At 35.6% G+C, this 13,128-nt stretch overlaps 1 protein-coding gene across 3 annotated transcripts; it reads right to left on the bottom strand.

The window, feature by feature from the left end:
• Nucleotides 1-4,905: 4,905 nt before the first annotated feature.
• LOC103415031 (calcium-binding protein CBP) lies at nt 4,906-10,274 on the bottom strand. 3 transcript variants are annotated; one of them, XM_070812568.1, is made up of 5 exons: nt 8,912-10,274; nt 8,313-8,359; nt 7,836-8,011; nt 7,652-7,670; nt 4,906-5,011 (listed from the first exon to the last, which is right to left on the bottom strand). In XM_070812568.1, the coding sequence occupies exons 1-5, from the start codon at nt 9,453-9,455 to the stop codon at nt 4,985-4,987; spliced, it is 813 nt and encodes a 270-aa protein (XP_070668669.1). In that variant the 5' UTR covers nt 9,456-10,274; the 3' UTR covers nt 4,906-4,984. The 3 variants fall into 3 exon arrangements, with proteins under 3 accessions (XP_070668669.1, XP_028948432.2, XP_008351617.4); XM_029092599.2 differs by lacking the exon at nt 4,906-5,011 and adding an exon at nt 7,038-7,490; XM_008353395.4 differs by lacking the exon at nt 4,906-5,011 and adding an exon at nt 7,038-7,381.
• Between the last annotated feature and the right edge of the window lie 2,854 nt (nt 10,275-13,128).

The following is a 13,128-nucleotide window of genomic DNA, read 5'->3' as shown; positions in this document are numbered from 1 at the left end:
CAAGATCGGTACGTACTATGTCTTCTCTCAGGGAGAGTGATTAGTCTCGAATCATTGGTGTGTGTGACATCAAGACAAGTACGGTAGGTGCTCAATAGAGAATGAGTTCACTGAACGCGATCAACGAAGAGTTCTCATATTCCATGTCACATGAGAACTCATGGTTGGGATAATGCAAAGTAGTCCTTTGACCTGAGGCATCATAGTTGTCTTGTGGTTAAGACCTTGATCTTTGATTATGTCAAAGTCATCCCACCAGGAGGGTGTCCACGGCATCGTTGGGGTCAAGCCGCTTAGCTATGGAGACAAGTGAATGCGCAACAAGGGATCTCTAACCTTCAAACCGTTTGAGGGAGAATACTCTCTGATATGATTTGAATCTCTGGCCAGAGTATGAATGAGATTTGGGAATGTGTTCCTAATCACATTCAAGGTAATCATATAAGCACAAGACACACATTGGATAGTAGACATGAGAAAATAAACTATCAAACCAAACAATGTGGTCAAGAGTATTAGATTAGAGAATGACCGTATTGCATTTGTAATCCCAGACTGAATAGGTTCTCCACCTCTTCTGATTAGCTTGGGTAACCATGACATACGGCTAGGTGTCACTCATGGTTTGTGGAAGCCCTAAACGTGTGTAATCACTAAAGGGAGAATTGAAAATAGTTTCAATTCACAATCGATGTAAAATGGTTTTAATCGCCCACTACCTCGCTAAAAGGAACCTAATGGATCGTACACCGTGTAAGGTAGAGATGGACGAAATAAATGAAATGAGTAAGATTAATTGAATGGTTTAATTATTTATGGCAAGGATTAATTAATATGTTAATTAATCAAACGAATAAGTTCGTTAAAGACCACGGGATAATTTTGGACCTTAAGGCCCAATGGGCTTCGAACGTCAAGCCCATTAACTTAAGTTGTATGACAATTTAATGAATAAAGATTCATTAAAGCCCAAAAGCCCATAAATCCCTATATGGCCGGCCATGAAGATGAATTAGGGTTGTTTGGTTATTTAGGTCACTTAAAGAAGTGACTATATAAATGACTTTATAACTAAATATTCATTAAGTGAAATAAGGGTTTATTTTTGGGGAAAATTGGTGAGAATTGTCTCTCCATTTTCTCTCTAAAGAGGCCAACACCTTGGAGGTGATTAGCTAGTCATCTAATCCTCCAAGGTCACTCATTCATCATCCAATCTCTCCTTGGTGTAGAGACTTAGAGGTTCTCAATTTTGGGAACTTGGAGAACCTATTCTTCCATACAAATCCATGGATCTAAGAAGCAAGGAATGAAGGCCCCTATCTCTTTGGGTGATTAGCCTTTGCTTATGCAAAGAGGAATCTACAAAGGTATTAATTTCAACTCACTTATTTTTGAGTTGATTATTGGTTCACCAATCTACTAGGCTTTGAATTTCATGGGTAAATGTTTTGTTTTTGAGTGCATGTAAGCATGATTCCGCCTTTAATTGTTAATTGCATGCTATATGATGTTGCTCAAATGAACATGTTTTACAAAATAATTCCTTCAACAAATGCATTTTCATTTGAAAGGAACTAAATTTCTGACATTGGTGATAGAGAAACCAAACCAACATCTACAATCGCACTATTGTGTATTACCACGGTTGTGCAAACGTAATCACTGTTTACCGCAACAAAAGATATATCTACCCTTGAACACTTTTAGCCTATCCTATCCCATTTCAGCTGGAATTCACAAGTATTGATATGATGTTACTTACAAATCATCAAGAAATCGTTCGAGTGGTTATAATCACTTCCTATATTTAAATAGAGATGGGGAATATCACCATAAGCTCCCTGTACGTGGTATCTTGTACATGTGGAGATTATGATGACGTTTTGGTGATCATTGACCAACTATCAACTCACTTTCCGTTGGTCAGAGGGACTACGTTTTAGACCACTTGGCAAAATTACTCATTCTTAAAAACATTTTAGATTTTCTGGCGTTTTGATTGACATCTACTTAACCATGATTCCATAGTCACCTGCTTGTATTGGAAGACATCCTAGTCAATTTTAGGTACGTGTCTACCTTACTGCACTTCGTATTGTTTTTTAGGCAGATAGATTGTCTAGAAGAATCGCTGACATTAAAATTTTAGTTGTGACCGCTAACCTCTTAATCACCTAACAAATACTCTACTAAATGAATCTTTACTGTTGGTGATTGAATCTTCTGAAAGCTACCATTGTAGCGAGATGTCCTGCATTCATTCCAATTACCTTGTATTCTAGATTTGATGGACTTGTTTTGACCCTCAAATTCCTGAGTGTTCTTTTAGCCTTATCGAGATAGTTTTTTGCTAAATCCAAGAGAAATTCAATATGAATATGCTCGCTAAAGCGTTGTGAACTACATTGTTCGGCTACATGGTGTACACATCACTACTGTATCTCACTGTGATGCATGATTTACTTCCAAGTCTTTGGAAGCCTTCTTAAAGGCTATGAGTTGTCTGTCCAGTACCACATTTCACCCTCAGACTAACGGCCAGTCTGAACGAACTATCCAGACCTTAGTGTACATGTTGCGTTTTGTCCATTCTGTAAACTATGATAAGTAATTTCATACTATATGCATTATGTTATATTTGGAAACTATAATTGTTTTCCGAAGATGGTTTATTACATTTTCAAAAAGGTTTTATAAAGTTTTGTTTTTAGACCCACTTACCCTTGTTTTTCGTCCCTCCAGGATTTAGTAGCAGTGTTCATGTCGACGATGATTTTTAGCAAACGCTGATATCGGATACTAATTTCGATGGTATAGTTCTTATTCTAATTTCACTGTACTTTACTTATGATTTGACATCACGTGTGAAATGAGTTCATTCCCACTCACATGCGCACTCTTGCATTTAGGCACTTTTAGGTTTAAAGTTACTCACATTTTCCACATCACTACTCTTTATGGCTTCATCACCCTCCTGGTGTTAACCAGCACAGCTCGATTGGGAGTCCAAGTGGATATTCTGGGTCAAGGTGTGTCAAAAACAATTAAAAGAATATTTAAATCAAAATTCACCAAAAAAAAAACTCTATAAATACATGTTTCATAGGGTCAGTTTAGTTAATTTTCAACTTTTCTCAAATTCTAATTATTTTTAGATTAAAATGTTCATAAAAATAAATTATGATAATCCACATAATGTTTGTTTAGGACAAAGTTACTGGAAAAAAAATTAGCTTAAATTCATTCTTTATTAATCTCATGCTAAAATTTTAACCCATAATTATTGAAGCAAAAAAACTGTTACATCCTGGCCCGAACCCCCACCATATCCCGAGCTCAACTCCGCCGTAGCATGATGTTGTCTGCTTTGGGCCCCGACCACGCCCTCACGATTTTGTTTCTGGGAACTCACACGAGAACTTCCCAATAGGTCACCCATCATGGGATTGCTCTCGCATGAACTCGCTGAACTTTGGAGTTCTGATGGAACCTGAAGCTAGTGAGCTCCCAAAAGGCCTCGTGCTAGGTAGAGATGGGAATATACATATAAGGCTTATAGGATCCACTCCCCTGGGCAATGTGGGATGCTACAATTCATCCCCCCTTAGGGACCCAACGTCCTCGTCGGCACACTTCTGGCAAAGGATTAGCTCTGATACCAAATTGTCACACCCCAGCCCGGGCCCCCACTACATCCCAGGTTCAACTCCGTCGTAACACGATATTGTCCGCTTTGGTCCCAGACCATGCCCTTACGGTTTTGTTTCTGGGAACTCACACGAGAACTTTCCAGTGGGTCACCCATCATGGGATTGCTCTCACGCGAACTCACTTAACTTCGAAGTTCCGATGGAACCCGAAGCCAGTGTGCTCCCAAAATGCCTCGTGCTAGGTAGAGATGGAAATATACATATAATGCTTACGGGATCCACTCTCCTGGATGATGTGGGATGCTACAAATCATGAGGCCCGGGCCGGGATATGACAATTTGGTATCAGAGCCAATCTTTGGCCAGAAGTGTGCCGACGAGGACGTCGATCCCTAAAAGGGTGGATTGTTACATCCCACATTGCCCAGGGGAGTGGATCTTATAAACCTTATATGTATATTGCCATCTCTACCTAACACGAGGCCTTTTGAGAGCTCACTGGCTTCAGGTTTCATCTGAACTCTGAAGTTAAGCAAGTTCATGTGAGAGCAATCCCATGATGAGTGAACCACTGGGAAGTTCTCGTGTGAGTTCCCAGAAACAAAACCGTGAGGGCATGGTTGGGGCCCAAAGCGGACAATATCGTGTTATGGCGGAGTCGAGCCGGGGATGTGGTGGGGGCCCAGGCCCATGTGACAAAAATTGTTTCTGTGTTAAAACCTACATTTTCTGGGTTAAAAAGTTTTGGTTTTAACCCAAGGGTTGAAAATGGTCTAAGAGAGGTAGCAATTGAGTAGCAAAGTTAAATTTGCTACCTCAAGTAGGAAACATGCATCTTCAACATAGGTAGCAACCTAATTAGTAAATTAATAAGTAGCAATTGATCTTGTATATTTATAAGATTACTTGCTACTTCTTCAACTAGTAAATCGTGTGCGGCGATATATTCCAAATTTGGGCCCCAAAAAACAAACATGATATAATAATATTTTGGATTAAATACCTAAAACTCTCCAACTTTTTAGTGTTATTCCAAATTGGGCTCAACCTTTTTAAACATTCCAAACAAGTATCTAATTTATTGAAAATGTCACATCTGTCAAGACCTAATTAATTTTTTTTGTTAAATTAATTAGGGTTTACTTTGTCTCCAACATCAATAGAAGGTTATGGAAGCATGGCCTCCATCAAGTAACAGTCACCACCACTTACCTCCAAACCCAATGCACCACCACAAACTTTACCCTACAACTCAAGCAGCCAATATCTAGAAGAAGGTCATGGAGGTTGCTGAAACGGTATGGACTGCCATGATGTGGCCCCCACCATCTTCACCACCCATAAAGAAGAACTCGAGGCTTTACTAGCAAAAAATTGGCGAATGAGGAAATCACATAAGTAGAAATAAGCTCTTTGAAACCTTATATGAATTCTTAACCTCTTCTTTCTTTGTTAGGAGATTTCTCAATCTTCATTTTTGTTTTCCATTTTATTTGTGAATTTTTTATTTATATTTTTTATGCATCTTCATGTCTTTTTTTTGAAGTTACTTTTGTTATTATTTTAGTATCCAAATAAGCAAATCAATGGGATCCATTGTTGTCACGTGTACATTTAACGAAAAAATTAACTGAGACTTAACATATATGACTTTCAATAGATTAGGTACTTATTTGGAATGTTTAAAAATGTTGAGACTAATTTGGAATGACAATACAAGGTTCAGGTTTTAAGTACTTAATCCTAATATTTTAAGATAGAGAATAAAATTTGAAGAGTTGGGTTAAAAGTAATTGGAAGAAAAAAAATTGATAGTAGCATATAAGTACCACGTAGTTAGCAAATAACACTTTCACATATAAAATTGGCTATCTCCCTTGGAGATGTAAAACTTATTGTGTTGGGTGGTGCTACATACACCAAATTCGTGCACGAAATTTGTGCACCAAATAATGTGACCCATCTACACCCTATAAACTTAATTGATGTGTCATATTTTACACCATATAAATTCGATTGATGACATACATTCAATGCATAAATTTGGTAAGCGTGCCTTGTTGACATGGAAAACAATTTCATAGGAAAAACAATGGTCACTGCATAATAAATTTAGAAGATACTATGTGCCTGCCTGGATTAAGGGCTTTCGTTTTGGAATTATTGACCCCTAAAATAAATGTGGAGATGTCCAATTTATTTATTATTAATTTTTTTTTTTGCTAAAATAAAAAAATTACATAGGAAAATGATGTCAAAGTCATCTCACTTCTTAGCCAAAGAAAATTTTGAGGAAATTTTATTTAAACCCATTTAATCTTTTTTACACCTAATTTAAATTTCAAATGTTAATTGTCTATTTTATCCTATTGCATAATTACTATTAAGTACAAAATGAAATTAATAATAAAACTCAAATTTATCAATAAACCCAAACACTATAATTAAACCCTACGATCACTCTTTGTTTATCCTACGTTCATTCTGACTAAAACCCTAATAGCTCTCATAGAGAAAAATAAGTTTTTTTTTATTGATGGATAGTGATTTTGAAGTTTTGAATCCTCCAACCAAGGTATGACTCAATTTATGAATTTTTTGTTCGTTTGATTTTAAATTTTTTAGAGTGTAGAAGTTACTTTACTGTAATTTTTTTCAACAAATACAACAAAAGCATCCTACCTTCTGGGTAAAACAAACAACAACGAAAGCATATGTTTACTCCTCAGATTTTTTTGATAGCCTTTGGCTTAATCGCCATGACACAAAAAAAAAATTATGAAGCAGTTGCTGCCCCAAATTCCAGAATCAATACTGAAATTCTAGTGATTTCTTGCTTTCAAGTCCAACCCTAGTGGTCTGGAGAATATCCTACCAATCCTTCTTCCCATATGTTTATACATTAAACCTGCTTTTGAATTACTGCTTACGTATGATGAAAAAATGTTCGGTGTGAAAGGACCCAGTGACCATGATTCCCTTGCATTATCTTGCTTAGTTGTTTCCTCAATACTAGGACTAAGAATATAAGTTATTCTTCTCTACTCTCTGATCATGTTTGCTTTGTATAATGTTCTTATTAATCAAAGCCTATTGTCTCTGGTACTTCATTTGTTAATATGAAGGTAGAAGTAGTTGCTTTGTCCAGTTACGAAGAGGAGGAGAAGTTTAAGGAGGAGGTAAACCCTTTACCATCAAAAGTCAAGTGGCATAGCGGCAGCTTTTGAGTTAAAAATTCAATAGGTGTAAAAATAAATGCACATATTGAATTGGGTTTATAGGGTATATTAGATATTAAATTTGGGTTTAAAGAGATATTAATAGTTTAGTTAAAAATCAAATGGATGCAAAGAGTAAGTTGGATGTATAAATAGGTTAGATGGATTTAAATAAAATTTCCCAAAATTTTATTTCCAACGACACCAACCTTTAATAGGAAAATGATGCAAAAGTAAAAAACATGGTAAAACCAGACTCTGAAGCCTCGTTACATGAAAGCTATACAGTGAGAAAATACAGCTATTGCACTCCACTCCACTAAGAAACAGGAAAGAAAGAACTAGATATTACAAAACACTGGAAGACGCGGAACCGAATTCATAAAGCCTTTAGCAACACACAACCTACGCAATGAGGAATGGCAGGACAGTCAACATGAACTCCTCGTAACTGAAAGTTCCCATACCATTGTACGCTTTGTCCTTCTCCTTAAACTTCTCGGTTAATCCCTGCAAGACACAAGCATCACAAAAGAAAACGCTCCCTTAAGCATCGACAGTCTAGCTGTTAACCCACAGCTTGTCCTCTTGAGATAATGAACATCCATTTTTGTGGAAACTATATGATTCAGTGATGAACAATGATTTTAGAGTTTTGAATACTCAACCGTACAAACTATGCATAAATCAGAATCAACTTTCAAGCCAACGCTAGGTTTCCCCAATTAACACTATAAATTAAGTGCACAAAATATAAGCCTTAGGGAAAATCGAACTCACCTTAACAGTCAGACAGCACCTGCATTTAATCAAAACAAACGAACAAGGAATCATCAGATATCGATAAGAAAACATAATATAAAATATACCACAATGAAATGCTGTAAGTATCTAATGCGTAAGGATTTGATCCTCAAACCAATCCCAAAAAAGAATGATAGAAAAAAAGGAAAAGGAAACATACTCGATGAAATTGTCATATTCAATGGCCCTCTTTTTGCCTCCAGTCTTGTCGAATTTAGAGACCAGCAGTTCTAAAACTACAGGTGAGACAGCAAATCCCAGACTCAGCAGTGCATCTCTCAACTCATTTGCATCAATGAACCCACTTCTGTCCCGGTCGAACCTCTCAAACACTCCCTGATCAACCACACCAATTACAAAACAGTTAATTTCTCACAAAAATTAAAAGACAAAATCTTATGAGATGTTTAATAACCATTTCGTTTTCAGTTTTTTGTTTTGATTTTTAGCTTTTGATTTTTTTAACTAAAAATTGAAATCTTGTTTGGTAACTGCATTTTTTTTTCAATTTTCAAAAAAATGAAAACTAAGAAGCAAAAAATGAAACCAAATAAGATTTCAGTTTTTAGAAGAAGATTAAAATTAAAAACAAAATGATTATAAAAGAGGAAAAAAAAAAGAAAATTATTGGGATTACCCTCCAACTTTGAAGACTGTAGAACAGTGCAGCGAATTCCTTGGGCCCTGTTTTCACAATTTACCCACACACACACAATAAATATCATTATTTACAAAGATAAACTGTACCAAATTAGCAAATACTCGAGAGCAAGTTGCATATAAAGGGTTCACCGCCATAGTGGTGTCCAGTCCACTAATAAAATATCACGCCACGTAAATAAAAAAACATAAGCATGACATGATGGACTAAATTGCCAAGACGGCAACGATCTGTTTCCATCTCGGTAATTTTAGAAAAGCTAAATACTAAAAAGACCAAATTTCCAATGTGAATTTTGTAAACCAAAACTTAGTCTCATATTATCTTTTTGTGGATAAGCATAACGCATGATGTCATAAAGATTCAACGGTCAACTGACCACGACTACCACATACGCATTCTATGGATTATATCCGATAGGCGTTAAGGGCATGATGGACATTCACTGATTCTAAGTTTCTAACCGCGACTCAGTGTCAGATCACTGACTCGGCGCAGGCGACACCGTTCAGTGCGCCGATCAAAAAATTACAAAGATCTGCAAACATGGAGTGATGAGGTTTGTAAATTGTTACCGATCTTCCTGGTGTTGGTCTGGGTGAAGAGGTACATGAGAAGATGAACAGTCCTCAAGCTGAAGCTCTGATTGTACGACGACAGAGCTCTCTGCATCTCCTTGTCGTCGATGAAGCCGCTGCCGTCCTGATCCGCCAGCTGAAAGCAAGCTATGACGTTCGGGTCCGTGCCCGGCGGGAACACCGACGGAACCAAAGCCGCGAACGGGCTGCCATATCCCGGAGCAGGAGCCGGATATCCGCCTCCGCCACCTTGATTCTTGTGAGGCTTGTCTGGATTGTACGGCTTGTCTGGAGCATAGGGCGCGCCGTACGGTGCTGCTGGAGCGCCGTACGGTGCAGACGGAGCACCGTAGGGTTGAGCTGTCTGGTGTTGGTGCTGCCCTTGGGGCGGCGCGCCGTAGGGTTGACCTGGCGGAGCACTTCCATAGCCGGAGCCGGGAGGAAGGTGTGGGTAGCCTGACATTTTTTTTATTGTTCTTTTAGTGGTCTGAAAATTTGGTTTGGGTATGTTTGCAGATTTTTCAAACTGATGGGGACGCATGTATATATAGGATTCTAGTTTCAAGATCGGACCTGGGAAGGCTAGGTAATCACAGTGCTGCCATTCTTTTTAGGTTTATTTTAAGAAATAACTAATTGGGATTAACCAACTAATAAGAAGTCTCTCATAAGAAATTTCATCGAAAAACTTATAGATAAGTTTTCTTGTCATTAAGACTATTTTTAGAGTAACATATAAGTGCCATGTAGGTTAGCAAATGACACTTTTAGAGGTAAAATTTGCTTAACTCTCTTTGGAAATGCAAAACTAATTTTGTTGGGTGATGCAACATACATCAATTTTGTGCACTATATGACATGACATATTTTATATCATATAAATTTGATTGATGGGACACATTCTACACCATATAAATTAAATTAGTGACACATCATTTAGTTCACAAATTTTAGCCTAGAACACAGTTTAATAGGAAAAACAATAGTCACTCCAGTCAAAAATTTTAGTTACACCCCCTGGAACTCGATTTAATCTCACTTTGCTCCCTATCACTCAAAAGTCGTCACTTTACTACCTAAAACCCAAAATTTGCTTTATTTTGCCCTTCGGAACTCGATTTTGATCCCAGTTTGCCCCCTGAAACTTGAAAGTCGTCTATATTAATAAAACTCAAAATTCGCTCTACATTGCCTAGATCTATTAATTTCTTATGTGGCTTGATTTGGGTGAGCCAGACTAATCAATTTTTTTTTTATCTCTTCAATTTCTTTTAAACTTAATATTCTCTAATTGTTTATGTTGATGCATAATGTAGATTCAGAATCAAATTTAGGCTTATTTTTAGCTACGCTCCTAGAACTCCATTTTGATTTCACTTTGCCTCCTGTAACTCAAAGTTATCACTTTACTCCCTGAAACTTACAATTCGTTCCACTTTGAATTGTGAACTCTCACTTCTCCTTGAAATTTATGGTCGCTTTCGGAAACATATGTGGACATAACACCCGATAAGACTATGCCACATGTGCAATAAATTTGGTTGTAAATCTCCATTATGTGTTAACATTCAACAATCAGAGAATATTAAGTTTAAAAGAAATTGAAGAGATGAAAAAGATAAAAAAACAAAAATTAATTAGCCTTTCGCACCCAATCAAACCCACATAAGAAATTAACAGATCTAAGGTAATGCAGATCGACTTTTGAGTTTTATAGAGATAACTTTCAAGTTTCAGGAGGCAAAATGGAGCGAATTTTGAGTTTTAGGGAGTAAAGTTGCAACTTTTGAATTACAGAGAGCAAAATGAGATTAAAATTGAGTTCTAAGGGCGTAGCTAAAAATAAGCCTCAAATTTATTACATGTGACATAGTTTTATTGGGTGTTGGGTCTCATATATGTTTTAGGAGGCGACTTGTAAATTTCAGGGAGAAGAAAGAATCTACAAGTCAAAATGAAACGAATTTTAAGTTTCAAGAAGTAAAATTGTGACTTTAAGTTATAGGCGACAAAGTTAGATTAAAATGAAGTTCTATAAAGTATAGCTAAAAATAAATCTTTGAAACTATTGATTTGACCCCTAAAAATGAGGAGTAGACTATTTTCTCTTTTATATATATATGTTTTTTTTTTTAAACGAACGGTAACCAAATACAAGTGTGACTATATTTATATCTTAAGTTTGCAAGACTGTATATATTAACAAGTACACGAAAAAAATCCCAAAAAGTTGACTTATAAAGTGTCCTGTTAGTCTCAAGCTATTTCAAAACATGCTTTTTTTTTTCTTTTTTTTCTTCTTCTAAGATGGGACACTGAGGCTTAACATAACATCAATAAATCTTACACTGAACCCTATTTTTATTTAATTTTTAACAAAATAATCATCATAGTTATGTGTTTGGCAGACCAAATTCTTTTCAATTGCAAAATCTTAAAAATGAGATCAAATTACAAGTGATATGACTACTCGGGGTAAATAAAGTCTTGTCTTGCAATTATTTTTGGTCTAAACTCTTGTCCTCGAAGAAACCACACGATCAAATTGTGAAGTGTAAAAATAATGAAGAAAATTGACGTTTCACTCTAAATTGAAGATAATCACAAAAATTCTAGAATTACAAGTTGAACTCAGAATGCGATGTCCATCGTCGGTCAAATAACTTTTTCTTTGATCTAAACGCCATTGACTTGTTCAGCCAATGGAAAAAAAAGGCCGTTGACCCGTATAATCTGTTGCATGATTAGACCATGCTATGCACATAAATGGCATATTAAATAAAAAATATTTGTAAATATCAAATTAACATAATAAAAATTTAAAAGTTGACTAAGATCGTGCATGTGAAATTATATAATTATTGCATATTCAATTTTCGGAAGGCTTGTATATTAGCAACTAGAGTTGGTTGACGTTTTGCCATTGCCTAGAAATTCCTATCTCTTATTCTTTTTTTTATTTTTTAGAAAATGAGCAAGTTGTGGATTTGGTGCAAAAGCCTATGGAAAAACCACTCCACTTAAATGACCAACTACCCTTTATTTATCTATACCTAAGTGATCTTAGTTTTTTTTGTTCGCACAAAAATACGGATTAGTTTTTAATTTAGAGAATTTTAATGAAAAAAGCTTGACTTAAATTTTTTTAATAAAAAATCATCTAATAACTTTATTTAATGTAAACAGGTTGAAATTTAATGAAAATAACAAACTACAATATAATAAAGACAAAAACTAGAGCCTCATGAGTAGGAAACAAAGCCACGTGCAAAACTTTTTTTTTTTTCCAGCCAATGCCCCTGTTTGAAGCCCCGTTCTGTCAGTTCAATTTCATCAGAAAAACTTGTTATAAAAATAAGATCTTGTAGCCACTTAGTATTACAGTGTAATAGTATTCATCTTCACTTGTAAATAAGAGATTTTAAGTTAGATTATCGGCAAAAATAAATTTGAACCACAATATTATTAACACATTATTAGGTTAAACCCACTCTTTTTCTTTAGCATAAAAAATAACGTTTAGTTTTTTCGTTCTCTCCGTCAACAACCACCTTCAATTTTTTTCTCATCCCTGGTGCATGCTAGCTTTCCTGTTACTAGCCTGTTTAGCAAGTGGCACAATGTGCATGTACTTTGAATAATGAAATCCCCCCTTCGCCGAATTTGTTCCCAAATAAAAGAATTGAAGACGCCATTATTTGTCTACTGAGATCACATCGAAAGCTATAGACTGACCACGTGGATAAATAGAAAACATATAAAATACAAATGCTGGTAAGAGAATAAACCAGTAAAATGATCCGATCCAAAATCGACCTAATAATATTAACAGATAATATGATCTGATCCGTTACCAGTTAAGGAAAATATATTTTAAACCAATAAATAATCAAATGAAAAATATAATATTAAATAAGTATATACATACCATATTGTCACATCCCAAAATATATAAGATGTATCGGGCAGATAAGAAAAGATAAGAATTATAATAATTGCAGCTAAACAAAAACTTTCCGCAAAAATTAAACATTCCAAGCTTTCAACTGCCTCGTTTAATGATGGGTAACCTTCAGAGATAAAAATAATCAACTCTTCCTTAAACATTGCATACAAAGAAATGGAAACAGATAATAAGATATCAATCTATAAACTGAACTGGTGTTGCGTGCTTAACTTACATACAAAATAATAATAAAATGAATGCAAACTCT

Source organism: Malus domestica, chromosome 14 (genome assembly GCF_042453785.1).
Source record: "Malus domestica chromosome 14, GDT2T_hap1".
In the NCBI taxonomy this organism is placed as follows: domain Eukaryota; kingdom Viridiplantae; phylum Streptophyta; class Magnoliopsida; order Rosales; family Rosaceae; genus Malus; species Malus domestica.
The sequence above is the reverse complement of the archived record's forward strand: the minus strand, read 5'-3'. Positions and strand labels throughout refer to the sequence as shown.